This window comes from Scardinius erythrophthalmus, assembly GCF_964197995.2.
Source record: "Scardinius erythrophthalmus genome assembly, chromosome: 11".
Classification (NCBI taxonomy): Eukaryota; Metazoa; Chordata; class Actinopteri; order Cypriniformes; family Leuciscidae; genus Scardinius; species Scardinius erythrophthalmus.
In genome coordinates, this window is record NC_138231.1 from 38,820,351 (window position 1) to 38,847,080 (window position 26,730).

General features: G+C 38.2%; 1 protein-coding gene across 2 annotated transcripts; it reads right to left on the reverse strand.

Moving 5' to 3' along the window:
- Positions 1 to 198: 198 nt before the first annotated feature.
- On the reverse strand, positions 199 to 25,685 carry susd6 (sushi domain containing 6). Of its 2 annotated transcripts, none has more exons than XM_081379228.1 (7): positions 25,410 to 25,685; positions 21,573 to 21,727; positions 5,338 to 5,529; positions 4,960 to 5,154; positions 4,227 to 4,365; positions 2,932 to 3,353; positions 199 to 2,379 (listed from the first exon to the last, which is right to left on the reverse strand). In XM_081379228.1, the coding sequence occupies exons 2-7, from the start codon at positions 21,682 to 21,684 to the stop codon at positions 2,354 to 2,356; spliced, it is 1,086 nt and encodes a 361-aa protein (XP_081235354.1). In that variant the 5' UTR covers positions 21,685 to 21,727; positions 25,410 to 25,685; the 3' UTR covers positions 199 to 2,353. The 2 variants fall into 2 exon arrangements, with proteins under 2 accessions (XP_081235354.1, XP_081235355.1); XM_081379229.1 differs by having other exon boundaries at positions 2,932 to 3,350; positions 25,410 to 25,665.
- Between the last annotated feature and the right edge of the window lie 1,045 nt (positions 25,686 to 26,730).

The following is a 26,730-nucleotide window of genomic DNA, read 5'->3' on the forward strand; positions in this document are numbered from 1 at the left end:
TTTATCATGTTATTTTATATATGTATTCATTTTTTTTTTTGTGTGTGAAACTTTACATATATTTGATATAATTTCATTCCTGTAGAAGTTCTATCTATTCTGTAATTTATGTCTGCTTATTGTTTGACACATAAACAATAATAAAAAAAACATAAATGTATTCATAGTGAACCATAACATAAGCACCAAACTTCTTGTGCACTTCAAATGAAAGCTTTAATTAGAAATAGTTATATACACACTGTAGAATTAAATTAAACTTTATACAAATATTAAAATACTATCTTCACACCCACAGCAATATACAGAGGAAAACCAAAAAAAAGTGTAATGGGGATGGGGAGCTGGGTGGATGAGTCAACTTAAATTACATTTGCAGAAAAACACCGTACAACAGTGTTTCACACACATCCTGGACATCCTTTTTTAATTGCGTCCTTTCTTTTTTTTAAACTTAAAAAATCTTTTGAATGAAACTGATAAACAAAAAGAAATAAAAGCTCATATGTTCATATTTCACAATCACTGAAAGAAAAAAAAAGGTTCTGAGGAAGTTCGGGTGGACAATCTTATGTCACATCCTCCAAAGGAGTAAAACCCTACGTCTGAAATTCAACAAGACAATGTTTATGCATAGAAAAAAAAAAAAAAGTAAGGCCATAAGGAAACTGAAGACAAATTACCATAAAGCCAGTGAGACAGAAGAAACGTGATTACAAAGTGAGAAATGCATAAAATGTACAAGTTAAGGCAGCAGTAATATTTTGCCTTCAGTTTGCATGAAAAAAATGTAAATAAATTTACAAATACAAGTCAGGATCACAAAACTGAGGATGTGCAGATAGACAAACTGCCCTCTCTCTCCAAAATCAGACACGCACACAAAAAATATATATACGATGCATGGTGACAAACATCAGAACCACACAGGGGGATATACACATGAGGTGGCAATGTCCAATGAGCAAGGATGAAAAAAATGCTAAACGAAAAGCAATTCAAATAAAATTGGTTTGGTTTTTCAAATGCCCATTTGCCAAAAGAACATTATGAGTGAAGAACAAGGCCATTTTCTGGAGCAGAGTCTAGACAGCGCATTAAAACAATGCACAACCTATTTAAGATCTGATGCATTTCCTTTACAAATACCATCTTAATAGCAAATGATTTATTAAGAAAACTTTATAGAAGGTGCTTCTATCTTTGATAGTCATCTTTAAGATGTTAGCCACGCCACAGCTGGCTTTGCAAAGCATTCAAATGTAATATATGCGGCTTCTATTGCTTAAATTATATTCCAGATATTATTAGTCTAAGTCAAAGCTAATAAGGTACAGCCCAGTAATGAACTTAGTCCACACCCAACAAAGTCCTCTTGGAAAAAGAACCTACAAGTGATTAAAAAAAAAAACATCAAAGTTTTCTTTGCTTGTGCGTGCAACACATAAACATGAGGGAGCTATACTTGCTTTTAAAAGGAAGAAATAAAGTTGAATTATTTCTCTGAAAGTATGTCTCCCTCACTTTGGACAAACAGACATGTAGACAAGGAACATCCATCCTAGTTAAATAACGTCGCGATTAGAAAATGGAGGTATTGAAAATGTTTCCTATTTTGGGGAAAAGAAGCCTAGATGATACTTCAGCCCTCTTCGAATGACAACAGCCACAGTCACGCACGCACACACACACACACACACACACACACGCAGAGCACAGCACAGGTACTTTTTGACAAATAAAAAGGCAAGCATGTATTTGAATACAGTACAATGTAAATCAGTTCAACCCTGCGTCTCGCACAAGGGAATGTGTCGAGATGGTGCTATGCGTCATGCTTCGATTGTGCCGTGCTCCTGTGTGTAAGCGTGTAGAACGAAACAGAGAATAGAAATTGCACAGAACATGCAGCATCAAAGAGAAAAGGGCCTGGCTTAGCAAATCCTTGCTGAACTCTCCCCTTCGCAAGAGGTCACAGTCATTGACGGAGCAGAGATCCACAATGTAATCTTAATGCATTCATCTGTAATTAGTGAATCCTCGTCATGACGAGGTAAGCCTGTGAGTGCAACTGATTGTTAGCGCACCTGCAAGAAAAGTGTTAAACTCGAGCATTTGCGCATCCCTTTGAGGGGTCGTCCGGTCAAAAGTCCTTCCTGTCAAGAGAGCTGCCAGACTCCACGGAGGCCACGCAGCTTGTAGACCCCAGGGCCGGGCGATTTGTTGGCAGGGGGACAGCTGATGGATGCTGCGTTCTGAAGGGTAGGTGTGGGGTAAGTGTTTGGTGAGAAGCTTTAGGGGTTGCAGTGCTGGCCAGCGATGACAGAGAGAGGGAGGGGGGCTGCACACAGACTCAGGCTTCCTTTAGCAATGGAATATCTGAAGAAAAAAGACATGATGAAGGTATAAGGTTAGGCACAGAAATGAAAATGAGTATTGTAACATAAAAAAAGGCATGTAGCTCATGTTTTTCATTAAAAAATACTTTTGTGTCTTGAAATAAGGAATAAAATTCACTTTAATCGTTTTGAGGGAGCATAACGGCAAAAAGTCTGGTGATATAAAAAATAAAGTCTCTTAAAATATCAAATAATTGAACCTTTTTATGACATGGCCATGTTAGTTCAGGTAGTGAAATGTCATTTAGTTGTAATAATACTAAATATTAAATAAATTAATAATACATGATATTGTAAAAAAAAAAAAAAAAAAAAAAAAAAGTATTTTAAAACATCAAATTATTTTATAAGGTCAGGCTACTTCAGATTGTAAAATATTGTTTAATAATATTACTATTGTGAAATGTTTTTTTTTTTTCTTCAGAAATTTAACAGAAAAACACAAAATTAAGCCAAAACGCCCATTTTGTCGAGTATCCACACAAATGAAACCACACATCACCTCTACATCTAGATTTGCAAGTTCACTCACCATCACCATACTCTTCGGCAGAGGTGACTGAAAGCAAGCTGTGCTGATCGCTGCTCTCGCTGCTCTGCCTGCGGTGGAGAGGCGCAGCGGCACCAGGCTGCTCAGCAGCCCAGGAGCGAGAGGATGAGGAGGATGGAGAGGAGGAAGAGGGCACCTGGTGAACCAATACAGTCTCTGCGTGACACAAGGGCGCAGCAGTCGAGGTGGAGGGGAAACTGTAACTCGTCTGAGCCTGTTCTAGAGGTTCGTTCAAACCCTCCACCTGCGGGCCCTCCGACAGCACGATCTGAACCCGGGACTCGGGAGGCGGCACGGAAGTGCCGCCCGCGCCGTACACGGCCTCTTCGTAGGAGGGCAGCGAGACCTGAACGCCCTCCACCATGATGGAGGTAGGCTGTCCTGATACACCCTGCTCCCGGCTGCTTTAAAAGAGTGAAGGAGAGATATGGGAATAAAAAGTAAGGCTTAAACGGTGTCAAATCCTGACCTGTGGCTTACATCACAGTGGGCTGATTACGCAACAGCAAATTACTGGAACAACAGCGCAGTAGGGGAGGTGCCATATTTGTTTATGTCAAACCGTTGGAATTAGGATTGACTTAAACTCTGCGTGCTACTAAAATTAGTACATATGCAAACACTTCAAGAAGCTGTTTTTTGAACGTTCTCAATTCATTCAGTGGTACCAAAAATGACTGAAAAAGTACAAAAATAACATTTAAAAATGTACTATAATAAAATATCAATATATATCTATATAATATCTATATGTTTAAAATAGTTCAAAATGAAGAAAAAATGGTTTCTGCAGTGACTAAAGACATTTATAATGTAACAAAAAATCTGCATGCTATCAAAGGAATAAATGACATTTTAAAATATATGAAAAGAGAAAACAGTTATTTTATATTGTAATAATATTTCACAATATTACAGTTTTTACTGTATTTTTGATCATATAAATGGTGAGCATAAGAAACTTTTTTTTTTTAATCTTACCAACCCAAAACTTTTAAACGGTAGCGTAAATGAGGACAAACATCAAATATAAAAATCTTAAGTGTCTTTTTAATATCCGAAAGTATACAGAATACTGTTTTTACTTTCACTATTTATTTACTATTTCCTGAAGCATTTTTATAACAAAAAAATTGTCATAATTTAGGTTTTCATGACAGTTTTAATCCTCACGTTTTTAGATTTACATAAGAACTCTATGTAATCTCCTTCTTTGTGAGAATAAAACAATAGTCATTGAAGAAGATGCGCTCAGTAAGAGGGAGACAGGGTCTCACCGGCTGTGGTGGAAGGACTTGAGTTTGGGCTGAAGCAACACAAACAGCACCACCAGCAGTAGGATGAGGGCCACAGAACTGGCAGTGGAGGCCACGATAGATAGAGCCGGCATGGGCAGCATCGTGCGCTGCTCCTCATCTGGAAGAGAAACCCTTTTGTTTAATTCACAGCAGTGCGTAAAGCCAAAAACAAAAAAAGTTTATAATCAGATATAGTTGAAAAGCCAATTTAAACAAGTCTAAGGTGGTTAGCTGGTCTACCATCCTGGCTAAACCGTTTAACCTGGCCTGTTTTGGAGGTTTTAGAGGGGTTTGAGATTTTTGTTCTCATCAGGGATAGCTTCAATAAAGCGAATCACAAAACCAAACAATCAGATTTAAATGATAAACAGTAATCAAGTTGTGTGAAAAAAATAAATAAAAATCATTCACGCCACTGATTTCAGAGCTCAAATTTCAAATTTTAGAGCTCCCTAAAATTTTAACTTGCATCCAGTGACTGAATATACAAAACAATGTTGATTGTCTAACAAAATTATAGGTGAAAACTTCCAACTAACTAAAACTTCCAATGCTGTACAAACTCACTTGAACAGCTTGAACTGCTATCTACATTATTATAATTTAATACATTTAAAATGATTCTCTGTACGCAACATTTGCCAAGAAGAAGGAAAACTTCCCATATGTACTATGATGGCTGAGCTTGTGCTCCAGCTGCTGTGTGACATACCTTGCACAGAGTGACAGCTGATCTGCAAGGGCGATTTCCACTCTCCATTGTCACAGGTTCGAAACTGGTACCCTCCTTTTAGAATGTAACCCTGATCACAGAAGTACTCAATCACGGTACCCTGGGTCAGTCTGTGGCACGGCGAGGGGTGGCATTTATATCCTCCGTTCTCCGGCTCACTCGGTGGTTGACAAACTATTGGAAAAAAAGCTTGAGGGTCAGTGCGAAGGAGAGGAACCAGAGCTTTCATATTAATTTAGAAGTTTGACGTAGAACTGTTTTTCCACTCAGAAATGCGTAATTCCAATATAATGTGAACACAGCATTAGCCTTTGTGGAATGAAATGCTAAAGAGAGGGTTAAACTGAATGAACATACCATCATTTTTGACACAGCGAGGCAGGTCAGAAGACCAGTGGCCTGAGACGGTGCAGGTGATAATGCTGTAGCCATCCAGCGTGTATCCTGGATCGCAGCTGTACTGTAATAGTGTGCCAACAGGGAAGGAGCCACGGTTTGTTTCCGTCAAGTTCCCACTGCCATGAGGCACAACTGAGGGTCTGGGACAACCTACAGGGGCAGAAAGAGCAGAAGTTAGCATAAAAACCCATTCAGCTGTGCCAACCAGTTCAAATTTCTCATGGGGCCTGTTCCGGTTATAGTGTCCTTCAATAAGACTGCAGTACAGACTACATAAACTACAGTTGTTTAATAATGATAAAAGCCACTTATTGACTGTAAATATAGGAGAACAAATGATAAAAGATTAGTTGATAAAAGATCAACTAACAATAGGCGCGTTTCCATTACAGATTTGCGCAAAACTTTTGCGATTTTTTCTAAATGTCGACAAAAAACAGCGTTTCCATGAACCGATGTTATACGACTAAAACTTAATTTTTTCCTCTCGCGATAAGTAAAGTCATTCCAAAAACCATGGCAACGGACGTTGGTAGGTTTATGTAGTAATCCCAGCCCTGCACTAACCATTATTATTAATCAAAGGAGATATGTGTGTTTTCCAAGCGTTAATGGTAAGGAACGACCCTTATACTTGTGAGCGGCACATATAAGGTGTTTCTGGGTGTTTCTCCCTCATATCTGCTTCGAGGTCTTGATTGTGTCATTTATTTGAGGTTTAGAATCCATTATTCCTCTAATAATTTTGTCTTATATGAATTTAATAAAGAACTGTCTCGTATTCTGTCCAAAAACACCGCGTCATCTACGTCAGCTGACCTGTAAATGCGCAAAAACTGTTTCCATTGCAGTTTTGCGAAATATTTCTTTTTAGAAATTCCTGAAAAAGCACCTCACAAAAAAAGCATTTCAATTTGCGCAATTTGAAGGGTAATGGAAACACGGCTAATGACAAAATTTTCGTGACCAACTTGAACATGAGTGAAATCTGCATGGGGAACTTTCACCTTCACATGAAACTCCCGATCACAGATTCCAACTGAAATGACATTTTGCAGAGCAACGTTAATTGCGACTGCACGTTAAGGCTGCTTTGAAGAAAAAAAATTGAAACTGTGTTTTCATGGTTGATCATTTCTGTCACTTCCAAGTACTTGGAAACTAACATCACACAGACTCAGGCTCACACCAAAAGTTCTGGTCTAAAAGTGACCTAAAATTGATTTGCACTAACCCTAAAATTCATAACGTGTCAAAGAAAAAGAGGACACAAGTAGATCTTATTCTCATATTGCTGACAGTCTGGTATTACATCCTCAATTTAACAAAAACTTCACCCATATTACACACATAATGTCCAGCTTTGAAAAGCATAACCGAATTCTACATTTCTACCCTCGGGCTTAATGGCATAAAGCCAGTGGTATCTCTTTCCCTCTCATTTTCTTCGTCTTTCTCACACGAGCAAAAAAACACATTTCCTGAACCCCTGAGCCGGAGCTTTATTCGCACAATAGATCACTTGAAACACGTAAACATGTCTATCCCCTTATTACATTTATCCAGGAGAAAGAAGGAAAACAACTCAAACAAACAGGGTCTGTTTGGAGAGACCACCTCAATCTCTGTGTTCTCTAATCTGAGCTTTTAACATGCTCTTAAGCTGCGATCAGCCGATTATGGACTCAGAGTTCGGACATACAGCTCAAACTGTTCTGATTTGACACCAGAGAAACATTCAGGATATGAACTACAGATGCAAAGCTTCACAATCCATTATATCAAACGTGCAACATCTGTAAGCAATTGCTTCTTTGTTGGAGTCAGCGATCAGTATTTTAATGCACTTTTTAAAATGGAAAGATCTGATTCTGAGTGGACCAGCCACACTCAAAGTCGACGTGCATTACAATGTACAGTATGATAAAAGTATGAAAAAAGGGTTCTGTTTCAGCTTAAAATTCTAATTAAAAATCTTAAAATATGTAGAAACAATTACATGTTCCTTACTGTCTTTTAAATGTAAAATAATAAAACATTAAATGAAAATATATACATAAATTGTAAAAAGTACAAAAATGTAAATACAATATAAAAATATTATAATAATTTTAATAAATAAAAAAGCCTGAAAAACAATTATTTGGCAAAAGAACATTTTATTCTGATTAATATAATTATTATTTATTATTATTAAATGTAACTACTTATTGAACCAGTCTATCGTACTGTTGTTGGCCAATTTAATACAAGCCACTATTAAATAATAAGCCACTTGAAGCCATGCATTACATAGAATTTACCATGATTTAGGCACAACAAAGCATTTTACCCCTTGACTATGGTAAAATCATTATACTCAAAAGGCATATACTTGACATATCCTTTTATTCCACAAATAAACCTGTTTCAAAAGGAAGAGAATGAGACTATAAATGACAAAATAACCAAATGTGACCAAATATAGCTCCCATTAAAGATATATATTGCAAAACCTCATCTACATTGTTTTGCCTTTGGTTGAAACTGGATCTTCAAAATAGAATTTTTCTTCATTGTTGTCATTTCATTATTAGTTCATGCGTCACCGAAAGCTAGGATCTATCAAGGGAAAATGTGAAAAGAATCTCAGATTTGCGGAAGAATGTTTGTAACCTGCTATGACAAGTTGGACTGGGCCTTCACAATCTAAAACTGACTGTACACATGACAATAGAGATACCTATCTTAGAAGTACCATATGGGATGGGTTAGCCTATTTGTTTGAAAACATTACGTCCAGAAATATGTTGTAATGTTTCAACTGAAATCCCAATTAACCTGTTTGGCTGGCAGGAGTTTCATAAGAAACCTGGTTAATTTAGTCTACCTTGAACAGCAGATCAAATTTACCACAAAAAATGTCCTAATGCACTCTAACTGGATCCTTGACCTCCTCTACTAAACACCAATAATCTGAATAAAATATACCTCATTTAGATAATGAGAAGTTCAGCATTTGGAGTGAGATCCCAACAATGAAACTAAATGTCAAACACATGGTCCCGAACGGCCTTTACCCTCCATCTGTCCATGATGCAGCACCCAGAAGAAAGAAAAAACCCCAAGGGATTAACAGCGGAATGAAATTCTAATTATCCTTCATTAGAAATGGCTGTGGTCTAAAAAGCGGATCACTTTACTGACCACTGCAGTGTGCAGATGCTCAGTAAGACCAAACCCCAGCAGTCCAGGCATGGATTAGACCCTGGTGTCTCAAAAAAAAAAAAAAAATCCTGCCTGGTAAATATGTTTTTGTTGGAGATCTCCTTATGACATGGGCTGATGTGTTTTTCAATCTCAATAGAGTTTATTGTTTCCCCCTCATCTCTCCTAATTCAAATCCCTGAGATCGTAAGCAAATTGTCAGTAAATGGTAGGAGGGGGATTTGTTCCTCTGTCCCATTTATGGAATTTGTAGAAACTAAAGAAAGAGGATCTCCCACAGACATAAACCTAACTAAGGGATGGCTGGTATGACCAAAATCTTTAAATCATGACATGATTCTTTTTATAATCACAACAACAGTATATCATGTCTTCTTTTCACTGGAAATGCCGCCCAAAAAAAATGCCATAACAATGTGGTAATGTCTATTTTTTGATTCTCTAGTGACTTAAAATTAAAATCACCTAATCTTATTTGAGATTGAATAAGAAGTCTGATGTCAGTACAGAAACAGTTTACATTTATGTAATAGTCGAGTTTTTACTGCGTTCAGTAGTTGAAAACTAGCATACACTGAAAAAAAATGATTAGTTGAAATTAATTAAAAAAATTATCGTAAGTGGTTGCATTCAATTGATTTTATCTACATTTAAACAAATGCTAGCCTGACTTCGTCATACTCATATTCTAGTCAGAATGTGAGTCTGATACCGCTCCATAGAGATTTGATTATGGGGCGTGTCTCAACCGAACTAGGAAAAAAAAACCCTCTGCACTCAATTGGATAGACCTACAACCAATCAGAGCAACGGAGTAAATGACGCATGTCCTTCATTCATATTTTCAACCAACAAAATGTTGCGGGCGCGGCTCTCTGTTCCTCTTTTAAAATGAATGCGCTGTCGATATCTTCTATAACAGACGCGATGGCGGAATCTACACATTATGTTTCATAAACAAAGTTCGGGAGGAGCACGTACAAATAATCAATCCAATATCAACTTGTCATCAAACAATACCATGTCTAACGTTACCGAGGTAGCATATTCACTCTGTCAACTTACCTAACACTCCTTGACAGTTTTTCAGCATCCCTCCACCACCCCGAATCCTCACTCTTGTCTTGTTCTCTCACAACCAGGAACACGGGGGGAGTATGGCTACCGAGCCCACAGCCCTCTCCTCGGACAGAACGTCATATACGCATTTATTCTATCTTACTTATTTGTGTGAACTCGTGACATCTCATATAGCCTACGCATTTATTCTATCTGACTTATTTGTAAATGTGAACTCGTGAAATCTCAATTCTCCAGCTGCAGTCATCTTTGTTGTAAACTAATTCAAATCAAGCGCTCTTTGGTGACGTGAGTGATTACGTAACCGCAGACCATCTGTCCATCATCGATTAAAGCCCGCCCAGGCAATTTGATTGGCTCGGCCTTCTAGGAGCCGAGCATAATTACTCCTCAATGGATCGAGTCCAGACCGAACTTCCCGACCAAAAAATATTGTGGGCGGGGTTCGGGCTGGCACCCAGGCTAAACAAATGCATTAAGTTGAACTCAAATTGATTAAGTTCAACTTAATGCATTTGTTTAAATGTAGATAAAATCAATTGAATGCAACCACTTACGATAAAAAATTGATTAATTTCAACTTATCATTTTTTTCAGTGTAGCTGTGTAAAACTACTCTAAAATAAATTTCCATGGCACCAAACTAAAACAAAAATGATACACAGTACATTATAAGACGTGAAATCTTACCAATCTAAATGCATTAAGCTTGAAAATGTCAATAGATAGAAATACAACAAGACTATTTTTATACTTGTTAGCAAATTAACTTTGCCAGCCCTAAACTACTAAAACTATAATACATTTAAAATTAAATAGAATTAAAAATAAAAATGTAAGCAAAACGCTTCCACCATATGCACGCAGCAAAATGGAATCGCTCACATTATCATAGCTAATAAACACAGGTTGGAAAAATACACTATTGTTCAAAAGTAAGATATTTATATATATATCTTAAACTCTTAAACAGTAATGAAAAGGTATAGCAGAATCTATACCAGCTTGACACATTTTTACCACCATAATGCCCTGCTCTAACCTCACATTGTGATTCATTCATAATACATGTTGTTCAATGAACTCTTAATACAGTTATCACCAAAGCCTGCTTTACAAACCTCCTGAGATATCCAGTCGTGTTTACAGCACTGCGAGTTTGACGTTGTTGACGAAACAAGCACACCACAGCTGCTGAGATATGAGACCCACCCGTGACAAAACATGTCTTGAATGGCTCTCAAAGGGCTAATAACAGTATGTAGTTTCCTTCTTGTAAGAAAACGCTGCATGAGAGAGAGGAGGCCGCAAGATACTCGAGTCTCATGTTTCTGTGTACATAACACGGTTGGGACGACATGAATCCAACTGTAGGCGAGAGGGATAACGAGTTGATATGTGTGAGTGTACATGTCTGCGTTTACTGTTCCCACATGTGTTTAGAGCAGACTCAAAGGGTTAAAGGGAAACCGCACACAGCTGACTGCCAGAGATAAAGCGCACCCACAGACTCTCACGCCCGAGCAGGAAGGGATGTTAGGAAAGAGTTTCAGTGAAAGGGGTGTTATTCCTGCAGGGACAGAGGAGAGAGGAATGAGTTTCCACATGAACATGTCTAATAACACAGAAAAAACGACAGACGAACTTGGCTGCTACACCAAAACGAGCCCTGACAAGACATCCAGGTGACTCTCCCTGGATAAAACACTGATCCATCCAGAATGAAACCATAACTGTTCGAGCCTCTAATGCCTGAATCCAAAGATTCAATAATATTTTATTGACTCAACACACAAACATCGACCAAAATATCAAAAAACATCATTTAAACACTGCTAAGCATTTTCACATTTGACTTTTACTTTAATTCACAGAGACAGTGTAGCACAGACCAACACATTAATACATATTTATAACAATAATAATCTAATTTATGCATACTAAAAGGCCTATAATTATTTTCATGTTAAGCAATAAATGGATATTAAAATTTGATACCATTAAATAAATAAATATAAAACAAAAATCAATCCTTTTAATTGCTACAAGTGAATTTAGGCATCACAACATTAAAATATACAGTATGGATTTTAGTTTTGAGGTTGACAAAAGATTACATTTAACAGTGTTATAAAATTATTAATAGTTTAAAGAATAACTTTAAGTGAGCGTTAGATGATGGCAAAGGAAATCTAAATGAGAATGCACAGTAAAATAAAAAAATAAAAAAAGTCTAATATTGGCCCATAACTTAATTAAAAATTGAAACCAATGCATCTCTAAAATATATAGGCTAGTATCTTTTTATTTGGGACACGTGAACAACAAAAGGGCCTTAAATGATGCCTGTCTTTTGAGAAACCGAACAAAAGCATTAACCAAAGCTCCACGTGTTCTGTATTATGCCCATTTATACCCCGAGGTCGGAGGCTGACTGATTTAAGCAGCTTGTCCTCACAAACCAAATCGACTAGGAGGGAAAACCGAGAGACAATCTGACAGAAGACACAGAGGAAGACTCTATTGTTCCTCTAGGCTTTGTCACAGTTAAAAGTGGCAGATGGGTGTTTGCACCCTCCTGATTCTATTCGGACAGCTGTGAGGCACAAGTAACTCCTCTTCTGTGTACAGAGAGGGATAAAAAGGAAAAAATAGAGAGCGAGAGGGGGCACCCGGTGGCCCTGCTGTGTCTGCTATCAGCGGATGGCTCTAGACACAGTGCTCTTGTGTTCGGGATCTGCTGTGCCTTGGCTCACCCACTCCAGGAATGCACTCGGCCCACAGCTAATGACAGATTGGAGCCTCTGTGGTGCACGCAAGCGGTCGGAGCAAAAGCTACTGCCGTTCAGCTGCCTGGATCCTGGGCCAGCAGCTGTGCTCAGAGGTGCTGACATCAATTGTGCTGGCTAATGGCTATTAGGAACTTGAGTGCCAAAAGGGCATCTGTTTAAACGTGACTAGGCGACTTAGAGGGTCAACAGTGAATGGCTATCAAACACGGTCCACAAAGACAGATGGTGCAGTTAGTTGTTTTGAAGCAAGGCGGGGATAAAAACATTTTTTTGGCAATGCTGAGCAAAAAAGGGTGGAGTGTTTTTTTCTCAGATGGATTTATGTAAATAGTTTCACTTTTTTAATCTCACACCACGAGCTAAACCACCAAGGGATCGGTTCCACACGCAACACATACAAAACACTAGTCGCAGCAATCTTGCAGCAACTTTAAAATAATTGAATGTAATTGAAAAAGTCTTGAATGGAAAGTTCACCTCATGGTTTGATGTCTTATTCACAAAAAGTACCAGATCAACCAACTCACTGAAAAGATTCAACTCAAAAGAATGATTTGTTAATGAATCAGACACCCGATTCCCAGATTTTCAGTGAAAAACAAATTTAATCGGGTCTGTTTCTCATCTAGAGTTATCATACAGGTTCAGTACTAGACTTTGTTATTCTTCTAGTTATTTATCTATAGCGACTAATAAATCAGAAATCTCACACATTCACAGGAAATAGCTTTCTTCCACGTTGAAAAGTAAGGTGGATACAAGTGTACGAGTTGTATGGAGCACTTTTATGCTGCTTTCTGATCTTTTCTGAAGCTTGAAAGCTTCTGTCCCTGTTCATTGTAATTACATCGAAAAATTGGATTCTACAGAATTTCTCCATTATTTTCAGTAGAGACAGAGGTTTGAAATGAAGGAAATAAAGCAACAAAGTAAATACTCCACATTTATGCAACTATTTAAACGTCTATACTAGGAAATAATCTAGGCTAATCATCATATGAGGAACTGTCTGTCTCTTAGTCACTTACATTTTTACTTCCTCATGACTTTCTGTGGAATCAGTAACTCTGTCTCATCTGGCTATACAAGGCAAGATGTGGGTTCTGTATATACTATAAGCCAGTGCCTTAAGTATTGTCATTGAAAGAGGCCGGATGAAAATGGGTTTTTATAAAACTGCATGATTTCCCTGATGTGTAATGAATGTTTGAAATATTGACTGCTAGTTACAAAGCTACAAACAAGCAAACATGTGAGCAAATAGATCAGCAAAAGAGCAAATGTTATTTTCAGATTCGCAATTTCACATAAGTAGTTTCATATTATCCTCTTTCTACACATGATTAACCAGACATCAACCTTTAAACTCAGTCATGCCATTGTGTTTGATAAGGGCGTGGGTGGATAATAAACTGAACCAAACATATCTTGTATGAGATTATTAAGATATATACAACATAAAAGTAATATTACAGCTTGCATCTGCGCAAGGACGAGGATGCACACATGAACTTGATCGTGCTTGTCAGAATGTGTAACACCCGTTGTGGATGCACTCTTCCCGTAACAACGTGCTGAAACACGGGCAACTAAAGCACAGAGAATTCACAACACCTGTGCTCTCATTATAATGTAATGTATAGATTGCCGACGCAAATCTTGCACTGTACTGTATTTTTATCTCTACTTTATCAAGTAATTCCAGACAGCCTGTGCATATTTGAAGCCAGGATTAGAAAAATAACACTGCTGGATAATTAATAATACCATCAATGTTTTTGAAAAAGAAACATCTTAAAGGAATATGACGGTCTCAAATAACCCAATCAGCGTTGTGAATGAACACTGATAAACTGAAGTGCTTTGCTAGGGGGTTAATAAACTCAACCAAACGCATCCTATGTGAGATTAATCAGATATATACAACATAAAAATAATATTACAACTTACGCGACTTACTACCTATCGAACTTGTGTGCTTCTCTGAATGCTTGTCTAAGAGCATGTTCACACTTGGCATGTTTGGTTGGATTAAAACAAACCCTGGTGCGATTGCTCTGTTAGTGCGGTTCATTTGAACAAGTGTAAATGCTGCCATCCGAACCCTGGTGGTGCACACCAAATCATACGAACTCGACTGATTGGTTCGACTGACATATGAATGCAACATGGACCAAAGACGTGTAAACTAACCAAAAACAGGACATGATGTCATAAGATACGACCCTAAAAGGACAGAATGGGTTCAGACGTCAGAACCGTGTCTCCTCGCAACAGATCTGCGTTTGTGGAGGGATTTCTGCCACTGTTTTGACTCTTTTACACATTCAATAAGCTCTTCATGAGTTCTCAGCTGGTCAAAATAGCATCATATGTAGGCTACCTACATACAACGAGCGCATTTAGCCCAGCACACAGCATTGTTTTGGATGTTTGGTAAATTCTGGCGCGATATACGTAATAAAAGCCTACCAATCAGGTTGTGAACATATCCCTATGCCTTTAGGTTCAGTGCTAAAAATGCCAATGTGAATGCTAACTAGCCCGACGTCCCGGGCCTATTGTGTTTTCCAGTCGGGCTACCAAAATGCATAACTGGCCTGCCCAACGGGCTATCTGAAACAGTGTAATCAAATTCCTCCCTTTATTCACATTAGTTTTTTATAGACTAGTTATTTTAAGGAACTGCGACCGCGAGCACAAGTTAACGTTTCTTTTGTATATTGTATACAAAGTTGTATATCATAAATGTTTTGCAACAACAACAAAAAAAGTTTACAAAAAGTTAACGTTCCTGCCGCGGAGCTTAGTTCGGTTGTTTCCAAGCGGAGATAGATAGTTTAGCAATAAAGTAATTTGCAGGTCATGTCAAAAAGTTGCTGGTCTAGATAAATAGCTATATTCAGTACGTTTGACTCGTGTACGATAATTTTCTTCCAAATACGATAATTTTGGGCTTCTGGTACGATACTTGGACATTCTCAATCTGGCAACACTTGTGTCAAAGCTTCAAAGAGTCATTATTTCTCCATCCCTCCTGCAAGTTCTGATGTTTGGTAAGACAACTGGTGCTTCCACCCCTTGTAAAGCAGTGCCGTTCTCATTTAATTTATTGTTGCTAAGTGACAGAGATTGCGTGCGCAGTGGAGAACATTGCGAACATTGTGTGTGCGTGTGCGACAATGTTAATAGGAGCATAGATTTACGGCCCAAAAAACAGGTCAGGATGAAAAAGGTTTTGATTGATGTTTTGACTCCTAACCAATTTTCTACATTCAAAAATTGTTTATTTATTTGGCCTAGTAAAATTCATTTCGGGCTACCAAAATCTGAAGAGTGCCTGCCCGAAGCGCTACCAGCGGTATTGAATTTTTGCGAGCCGTTATGACTAAATGTTTTTTTTGGTCCAGACCAAGTGTGAACACAACCTAACTCCCCATTATGGATGTGCTCTTCACATAACAACAACGCTGAAACAAGGGAACTAAAGCACAAAAAAGTACACAGTCTATTACAATAGTGTTCTCATAACGATAAAGAAAAAGATAAATATATTTATATCTATTATCGTTTTCACGATCGATCGTCGCTGTCAAGTTCGAGTACTCAAGTCCTTCTCTAGTCCACACTATAGTGTTCATCGAGAGCACACGCGGCCACAAGAGAGGCCCTTGCAGCCTTCTGAATTATGAAATGACAAATGGGGCATCCTAGTCTTGTGCGCTTCAATGACATGCACTGAAGTGAAGGTACAAAACTGCTATTTTTCCACAATGAACACAAGAGACACAAGCCCTATGATTCATATCATTCCTAACCCAAATGATTTGACACCCACACAAACATCCTCTAAAACATTTGTTATGAAATTGAGGGACTGCACAACATCTGCTAAACCTGTGCTACTAGCAATATATTTTTACTGTAGAAAGCTAAGCAAGCTTTGAGGGGAAAAAATAAAACTTCACACAGATTTTCCAAAGAAGGAGAATCAGGTCAGCCTTGTAAACTCTTTTAAAGTTGCACTACAAAGTGAACTTGGGAAATGTGACGTGTATGATCACAGTTCTCATTTTAGTTCTAATTTTATTTTCACATGATGTGCCTCAATCAAACAAACATCACTGTTATTGGGAAATTTACTGTCGGGTAATGATGGTAAAAAAAAAAAAAAAAAAAGTGCAGACATTTCTCAAACCCACACAAACCACATCCTGAAGCATAAGAATGCTGCTTCTGCATTTTGTTTTGGAAACAAAACCTTTATCTAACAAGGATGCATTAAATTGATCAAAAGTGACAATAAAGACATTTATAATGTATCAGTTTCCAAAAAAAATTACTAAGCAGCACAACACTGATTTCTGAAGGATCATGTGACACGGAAGACTGGAGTAATGGCTGCTGAAAATTCAGCTTTGCCATCAAAAGAATAAACTACATTATAAAATATATTTTTATAATAATATATGAAGTTTTTAAATTGTAATATTTAACTGTATTAGTGTTTTTGATTAAATCAATTGAGCCTTGGTGACCAAGCAAACACATTAAAAACTATCTTACCAGCCCCAAACCTCATGTCAAGTGATACCTATAACGGTTTGTGCATGAAAGTACCTGAAAAGAATCAATCAACATTAAACAATTTGTTGCAAACTCTATTTGATTCTACACAATAGCTGAGGTGTAGGGTTTATGTATGCTAGCTCACGATGCCAGCACCTCATCCAATGCCTTTCAGGTCATAATGGTTTGAAAACAGTCTTTGCTGAGGTGAGAAGGAACCCTTGTTAACATATGGAAGATAAATCAGAGTAAGAAGTGAGTAACATGGGAAATTCCTGTAGTTCACAATTTGCCTAGTGCTAAAAACAGAGCGACTTCAGCTGTGTGCCTTTAGGGAGCTGCTTTTCGTTCTCACACTCTGAAATAGTGTGGGCTAAGTCAAGCTCCAGAAACCCTAAGATCAGCCCCTGAAAACAGCAAGTTTTTTTTTTATTGTTGCCTTCCTGTGCTACTTCCTCTTGTTTGTTTCTGTTTGACACACGTGAATGAAGCGATGCAATCGAGCCTTTTAAAAAGAACCGTTTCAAACAACATAATTTTATAAAGTAGGATCTGGTCCCTGCTTGTTTCTACTTGTATCTAAACTTTGTAGATCATTATCTTGGTTCCTTGAAATTGCATTGTTCAGTGAATGCTTCAAGCAGTTCGCTGTAACATTGTAAACCACAAACTGTGGTTTTGCAGGTCCTGTCTTGAATTTGGATGTGCGCAATAACTAATTTCATTAACGTTTAAAAGGAAATTTTGCGACCGACTAGTCTATAATGCCGCTAAAAATAGGTCAGATAAGTACGATATGATTGCCGTGAATAACGTTATCCATTAATAATAGACATATTTATTCAAATCAACTGAATTAATAGGCAGGTACAGGCCCAATAAGTTCAAACTTAATAGCCTATTATAAACAGATTTCCTCAAATAAAAAGTTAGTCCACACAAGTCAGCCCGTTAAGGTATTGTTGTTCGTTACCACGGCAACCACTTGCTTGTCCGGGTATGAACACACTTCTTGTGTATGAAAATATCTGTACACATGGCGGGCTGCAAAATCGCAGTATGTTGATGCTGATATAGCAACTGTTCAAGTGTCAAGTAAGCAACTTGCACATCTTCCGAGTGGACTTTTCTTTTAACTCACCGTGAGTGACACAAAGAAAACCAACGCATGCAAAATCTGAGGTTAAATTAAATTATTTAGTTTTCCGCTCCAAAATAATAGATTACTTTTAAAATGTAAAATTAACATTAAAGTAATTTAAACATAGCTTTTGTAAAAATATAAAGCAAAACATAAAGATAAAAAAAATAGTATTTCCAAGTCGACTGGCAGCAGCAGTATCGTTTAATCGACTAATCGAATGGTCTCACACATCCCTAGTCTTGACATTGACGACCTGCCAATCAAGCTACATGGCCAAAAGTATAAGCAGACCTGTGGGGATTTGCACATCCGATTCAGGTTTCTCTTTCATCACTCAGAGGCCTTATGCTTCCTTCAGCATGTTCTACAACAGACCAATAAAGATCCAAGGTCTAGGACTTCCTATAAGGGGTCGATTTCATGCATTTAGGCCTACACCCATTAAGACTTAAAGACTTTACCTATTATGTCCATTTTTACACAATGTACTATAAGTCTCAGGGTTTCCCAGAATGAGTCTGTGAAGTTTCAGCTCAATTTACCCCATGGATCATTTATTTTACCAATCTGTAAATGTCCTTTTCTGGGTGGAAGCAAAAACATGCGGTTTTCGTGAATGTACTTTTAACTGCTGCTCCTCGCCCCCCTTTCCAGAGGAGCGCGGAGCCTTTACAACCCATGCCTCTGATACTCAGCCAACAACAAACAAAACATCTGTTTTTTTTTGTGTGTTTTTTTTTATTGTGGTTACATTCACATGACTTTGCAGTTCTTCATCATCATTATTTGCAGGCGTTTTAAAGCCATACCAGTTTAATCTTCTGATATGCGGTTTTCTGAGCGCACAAGCACAGAAAGCCCACTGTCACATGCCGTGTGTCGCGTGAGCACTAAACTAAGTTCTCTTTCGCATCCTATTGTGCTTAAAAGTTTAAAGTTTACATAAACACAGTCGGTTATGTCTGTGAATGTAAACAGTTGGGAAAGAAATTGCATGTCTATATTAGAAAGACATGCATTAAAGCGGCAGCAGCCAAATATCCAGTAACTGCTGCTGTCTATGCTGTTAAAGGAGAACTCCGGTCAATTTTAACATTGAGCTCATTTTTTTGTACATTTGGAGTGCTGTCAATACAGAGAACAACGACAAAAATCGGTGTTGCCTACACCGAGTTATTCTATTTTTAAAATTTGCACCCTATTGACTTCAATGGGGCAAGTAGTAAGCCTGCTTTTAGCCTCTTAACATCCTTGATGTGTTGTTACAAGTGCACAGAAAATGTGAGTGATTCCTTCCGAGTGAACACGGGTGAATCTGAATCTGAAGTTAATTCAGCCAGCGCTCATACCTCTGTTTACATCCTGTTTTCGGTGGAAGGCCATAGTAATCGATTGTCGAGTTCACGCGCGTGATCATAGGCACTAAACCTATGCGCGTGAACTCGACAATCGATTACTATGGCCTTCCACCGAAAACAGGATGTAGGCAACACCGATTTTTGTCGTTGTTCTCTGTATTGACAGCACTCCAAATGTACCAAAAAATGAGCTCAATGTTAAAATTGACCGGAGTTCTCCTTTAATGTGAATAAAATAAAAAAAATATGAATAATGTCAACAAAATGACTGAATAACTTTTGTAGCTTTAAAAGCTTACTTGAATGCTGCAGTTAAATGCTTTAGCAGATGATAAACATGGCAGACTGTGTACAGCTCACTCAGGGGAGGAGCTATGCTAATAGGGCTAGGCATGGACAGGGCCTGTCCGACTGTCAAATCACAATGGATGCATTCCTGAACAACTCATTTTGAGACACCTTTTCTGATTTATGGGGAAAATAACAAACAGAGTGGATGGATTTTTACCACAGTATGGTGATTGTGTACACAACAAAATTATGTAAAAGTGAATTTTGCATAATAGGTCCCCTTTAAATAATTAGTTTTATTTACAATTTCTTTTAACTGAAATTACACACTTCATCTTTAAGAACACTGAAGAGGATGAACCGAACAAAAATGGATATTTGGGTGGATGAAATAAAAAAAACAGCCAAAAATATGGCACAATATCATCAACAGACTTTCATCGGATGACCTTGAAAAATCATCCCTTCTGTCCGCTGCTCAGTCTGTGGGAAGGCTGAACACGTAGCTTTCAGCCGATGTACTAGATTCATGCCAAACACGTGTGAGCAGCCATACATTCATGCATACACACACACACACACATATTACTTGGGATCACTTGGGACACTTTTGTCCCTGGCTCGACTTTGTGGTGCTGAATCAATATGGGAATGTGGCCACATGGGATCAGCGGTCCAGCCGAATCCCACCATCCCTCAATCTCTCCATCTCCAAATGCAACGCTCTCAATGACTCACATATTACATAAGGCAAGAGACACTCATTTGCTCATTGAGCCGCGTTCACGTGTTGTTAAGGGGAAATAGTGCAGATGCCGTGTGGTTTTGGAAACAGAGAGTTAAAGGCTATTCAGACTGGACTAGTTTTCCAAACGATGCTTCAGTAACAATATTATTAACCGAGAACGGTTTTGATTTGGGTCAGTACTTAATATATACTAGTGCCCTCCACAAATACTGGCACCCTTGGTAAATATGAGCAAAAGCGGCTGCGGACTTCAAAAGGGAACTGGTTCTATGGTCTGATGAAACTATAAAAAGAGCTTTTTGAGTTAAAGAATAACTTAGGCTTCATAAAAACACACACACAAGTGCCCAAGTGACTAAGGTCACACATACACACCTCAGTCTTTATAACAACACATTGACTGCCAGTCAACATGGACGTCTTAGTTCTCAGGCAAAATCTGCCATGTTGAACATGATATAGAGGTATTTTAGTGAGGGAGACTCTGGATGAGACTCTCACGGACAAGGGCAACATACATACACACACCCTCAGTGAGAGAAAGAAAGAGAGTGAGTGTGTGCCCAGCCCCCACAAACACCTCCCAGATGCTCGACAGAAAACAAAGAAATGATGCTCATTTTATTCCATCCGGTAGCTTAAGTCCAACGGTTATTTCTGTTATCAAAGCACTGACAGCGATAAAAAGAAAAGAACAAAGGCCTTTGTCTTTGACGTCAAGAATCATGGATGCCAATAGACAAAACCGCCCCATTGAAAACCATTTGTGACTCAGAATTATGCAGAAACCGAAATTCAATATAATGCATTGAAAAACCTCCATTCCCGCAAGTTACTTTACATATTTCATAATCTAAGGACATATTAGCCTACTTCCTACGAAATAAATCAATGAGGCAGCTGTCGGCATCTTAAATATTAATGTTTAAAGAGTGTGAGAGCGGACACAGCAGTGGAAGGTCGAGGTGTAGGAGTTTGGAGGAGGTTTTTATGAATAATCTTACCTGAAGCTTGGCCTGTGGGGAACAGGCCGAGGAGAAGGAGCAGCAGGGATTTGGCGGCCACCCTGTGAGCGAGCGAGGCTCTCGTCTCACACGCTACCATTCCATTGCACATCTTTCAGCACTGCTTGTGCAGCAAGAGTTCTCTCCGGCTGAACCTGATGACACAAACACACACTTATTACTACATGGAGCTCAGTAGTTAAGGTATTAAATGCAAAACAGAAGCGGTAGCAACAAACCCTTTATGAGTACTTTAGCATACTCACATGTAGGGCTGGGCAATATGAACAAATTCGATGTGAATAATTTTATGTCACGATAAAGATAGCCTATATATCATTCACAATATAGTTATTTTTGCTTTGAATAAGGTTTTTATGAATATTTTAATCAACAAAATACAGAAAAGATGCTGCAGGAAATCCGTCAGTGTTGTTTATATTACATATTAAGCTTATTAGCAAATATGCACTTAGGGAAAAAACAAGAGCACGGCCATCACGCAAATGAGAGCAGGTGCAACGGCGCTGCTAAGTAAGCACAAGCCATTTGTCAGCATTCCTCCAAAAGAAGATACATGTGTGTTGCAGGAGGAAGATTAAGTTCAAAAACATGGGGTCCTCGAATCTGAGAAACAAACAGGATGCTGAGAGTGCAGCAGCTACAGCCAATCTGCCACCGCCGCCACACCTTTCCCCTCATAGCTCCGGAGAAGCACTAGGGTGTCCAAGGAGCACAAGGAGTGTGACGCACATCCCACTGGCAGAGAAGAGCTCGCCTGCTGTCTCGTGTACCAAACAGACTGGTGCAATAGAACATTCTGCAACAAAATGCTCAGTGCCAACAGGATCCCAGAGTGGGAAAGCAGCAAATCAGCCTGGATTCAGTAAAAGTGACTAAGGTGTTGTACAGATGGCATCCCGAGCAAGCGTAATATCGTAATAACACAAATATCCAACAACGATTGCTTGAAAATATTGTAAAATACAGATAAATGACCGCATCACAAGCTATTGAAGGACCAAGCTTGTACAAAATGCAATGGATTGACTGATGGATTGTAAAGGCCCGTTCACACCAAGCACGATAACTATAAAGATAACGATAAAGATAACTAGGCTATATATGTGTCCACACCAGCGACCGATAACGGTCTTTTTATTCTAAGCACGCGCGCGTCCGGATGATCCAGATCCATTTTAAATGCGCGAGACCTTTAAATTAGAATGGATTCTGATTGGCTGTCAGTGTTTTATCGTTCGACAGCTGGAAAAAAATCGTTCTGAAAGTGATCCCAACGATATCGTTCCTCATATCTTTATCGTTATAGTTGTGGTGTGAACTCTGTTATTCTTTAAAATGGAGAACGATTTTTAGAATTATATCTTTATCGTTATCTTTATAGTTATCGTCCTTGGTGTGAACGGGCCTTAACTCTCTAGATACTCACACGACGCAAGAAACCGGTTGACGCGAGCACAAAAGACTACAATGGTATTTCGAGGACCGTTGCTGACTGAAATAATACTGTAACACACTGCAGCGAAAAACTCTAAAGTGGATTTAAAGGGTAAGTTCACCCAAAAATGAAAATTCCTTCCAAACCCACAACACTTTTATTCATATTCATTTTTTTTTTTACGAAACTTGAGAGCTTTCTGTTCCTCCATTGGAAAGTCCATTAGCCTACATCACAACGTAGATGCATCAAAAAGTTGATAAAAATATCCATAAGAATCAAGTTAGACATTAACAGACTTAATTTAGCCTTTTATTCACATATAAACATTAAACAAAGCACATAACCAGATCAGCACATCAAATATGATATATATGGAATTGTTTTAGGACCCATTTATGGACATTTTGAAGCATCAACGTTTTACTGGAATTGACTTTCAATGAAGGAACCGAAATCCCTCAGGTTTTAACAAAAATATCTTAATTTGTGTTTGAGGAGAAGAACAAACATCTAATGGGTTTGGAACAACATGAGGAACAGGAGCTATAAAATATCAATTTTATATGATTTTTAATTATTTGTTTTTGAAAGCATTTCTTTACCACTCCGTGATTAAAAACAAGTTTAACCACTTCAGAAAGCCATAATCCTATCACACTACTAGTCACTTTTCCTTTGAAGCAAACATCAAATCCGGCCAGATGCCAAAAATAACGTGGCACCACAGTTCCTGCTTCATCATACCAGAGCTGCCTTCAGGTTCAAACCTAAAAGGGTTTGAGCAAGAAATATCCAAATACAGAGCCCTTCCAGGAAGTTTTGTCCAAGATAAGAGACAGAAAATGAGAAAAACAGAAATGCATAGCTGGGAGGCCTTTTGTTTAGTATATTATAGCTCACACAGTTCCTTTATATACACCTTTGCATATAAAAAGCAATGAGGAAGAGGTGGTCATCCATAGGGATGCAACAATAGTTTGTGCAGGGAAGTTTTTCAAAGCAACAGTTACATTTGTCCACATGATATCATATTGAAACAACATCTTGATCAAGTTTCAACATGAAGCTTCACATTTAAGTCAAGACATGCTACTGCAAAAAGCACAGTAAATTAGTAGTTGGGTTACAAGTGGTGCAAAAACAAGGCAACAACCAATGCATGATTGCTGAAAATTAGAGATACCAGACAATTACAAAGCAATTAGCTAGTCGTGGGCAGATGACACTAATCTGGTTTACACGACTAACGTTATATCGCCTCACTGCAAAAACTAGCAGCACACCTTTATTAAAAAATAAAATAAAAGGCCAGTATTTGGAGAGAAAAAAAAGACAGAAATAAGCCCCAGTATGTGCGAGCTTAAAGTCACACGCGTCGACACGTGCAACTGTTCCGAGAGCAGAACAAGTACAACAAAGAGAACAGATCGCGCCCTGCTCTCCAAATACTGCGAACAGAACAATATTAACCTATACAATCAAACAAAAACATGATGAATCACTAATGTTCGCGATTAAGTTTCATAAAATAAGAAACTTTGAGGTTGTTTCTAACTTTTCGAACACAAGTTTTTAAAGTCCTCCAGTTATGCGAGCACTGTTTACGGCACAGCACGTTGTTGATGTTTGCGCGTGTACGAGTCCAATGTTTCGACATGTCGTTTTTGTAACGGGTAGAAAAAACAGTATGTATATGTTTGTTACATATTGACAAACTCCCAATATCCACACGACGCAAGAAACCGGTTGACGCAAGCACAAAAGACTACAACGATATTCGAGGGCCGTTGCTGACCGAAATAATACTGTAACACATTGACGAATATACTTGTCAATGTATCGAAAACAAAAACAGCCGTTTAATAATACACATACAACAGATATTTAACAGTGAAGTAAAATGGCAGCCTATGGCTAACAACAGGCTTTGTCCGCATCGTCGGACTGGCGACTTTAGTAATCGCGTTATGACACACTAATTAACAGCCACATTTCCAATTTAAACTCACAAGATAATGACCTAAGGACAGTGTGATTAACTTAAACAACAAATACACGTCACGATCTTGAACAAAAACGATCTTTCGCTGTGATCGGAACAGTGCTTTTGATTGGATTAGGATTCACTATCGTTAGCGAGCCAAGTTATATGGCTGGAATAGCTCCCCGTGTGAATATTTAAGTCCTATCAATCAATAACTTACCGACCTACTATTTCTATATTTAAGTACATAGACTGAATCATTTGGCTATCGATATATGTTAGCTTTTACGCTAAATAGTGATTCAGACCCTAAAGACTCCGAGTGGCTAACCGTGTTAGCTCAGCTAACTAACCTTCACAGCGCAAAAAAAAACACAAAAACAGATCTTACCAGTGAATGCCCTCCTCTTTAAAACCAGTATCGGGTCACCATGGAGCTGCGTCTAATAGATGGAAATCCCAGGGCTACTGTTAACGCGGTATATGATGGTATGGAATATATTCTGAGGTTCTGACGGCCCTTTACGATCTGAACATCCGTCTACGGAGAAGGTTGAGAGCAGCCAGCCAGCGGGGCCAGATCGGAGTACCTCCTCCCAACAGTAGGAGAGGGCTTCGAGCTCCACCAGTGGCCTCGCTCTCACACCGTCTCCATGACGACCATGGCGAACTGTACGCGAGAGGGGCGGGGCTTACGAGGTCTGCTAGTTCACGAGAAATCAGCTGTAACTTGGAAGAGGAGGGGGATGCGATCTAGCACAGATGGGTTTCCTTTAGTATAGCATAATTGCAATAATAACTAATTTTGCCTGCTCATTGACACGGAAGTGCATTTGCTCTCTTCTAACAGCTCACGAGTTACTTATTTTAATAAATAAATTGTAGTTCTGGCTTCACAATTTATAATAAAGATGATTTTGGTTCATTTAGATTTATATATTTTTATTATTAATCCTATAAATGTATTAAAAGAAAACACGTCTTCATGTCTTACTGAGAAAAAAACAAAAAGTAAATTAACAGTATTATAGATTTTGAAACACCAAGTTAATATTTGTGAAGTCCCTTTTGGTCTTTTCTATTATCATTTTCTCTTTATTTTATTTGCAGTGTTAAAAATGGGAATAAAAATTAATGCAAACTGGGGGGAAAGTGACAAGTTTTGAGAATTACATGTCACTAAAAAAAAGATGGCAAACAGACTTTTTTTAAGTTTTGCTTTTTTGTTCTTATACAATTTAATTGATGTAATTGAGGTAATCGCTCGATTTCTTTCATAAAAAAGAGAATTTGAATATTTGGATATGTAATGTGGCAAGCAACAGATTTCCTGATTTATTACTAGAGGGCAGCAAGAAAGAAGAGTAGAAGAGACAGTTGAACATGTAATATTATATTGTACATTGTATGAAAATAAAAGATGAGTGTTGCTCATAAAATTGCAGTATAAAGGAATGCAAGACATGTCATTGAAAAAATCTGTTGGCAAGAAAACAAGGTATGAAAGATGAGGTGTTGCAATATATAAAAGCAACGATATTTGAGAATATAATTAAGTAACTAACTAAGGAATCTTTTTTTTCCTAATTTAGTAAGAGTAGTCCTTTCCGCATAGAGTGGTGCAGGTATGACAGACATCACTTGGTAGGCCAAAACGCAGAAGCAAGTTAGCATTTTAGCACCAGTTCCATCGTCCCGAAGTCAATGGGTTT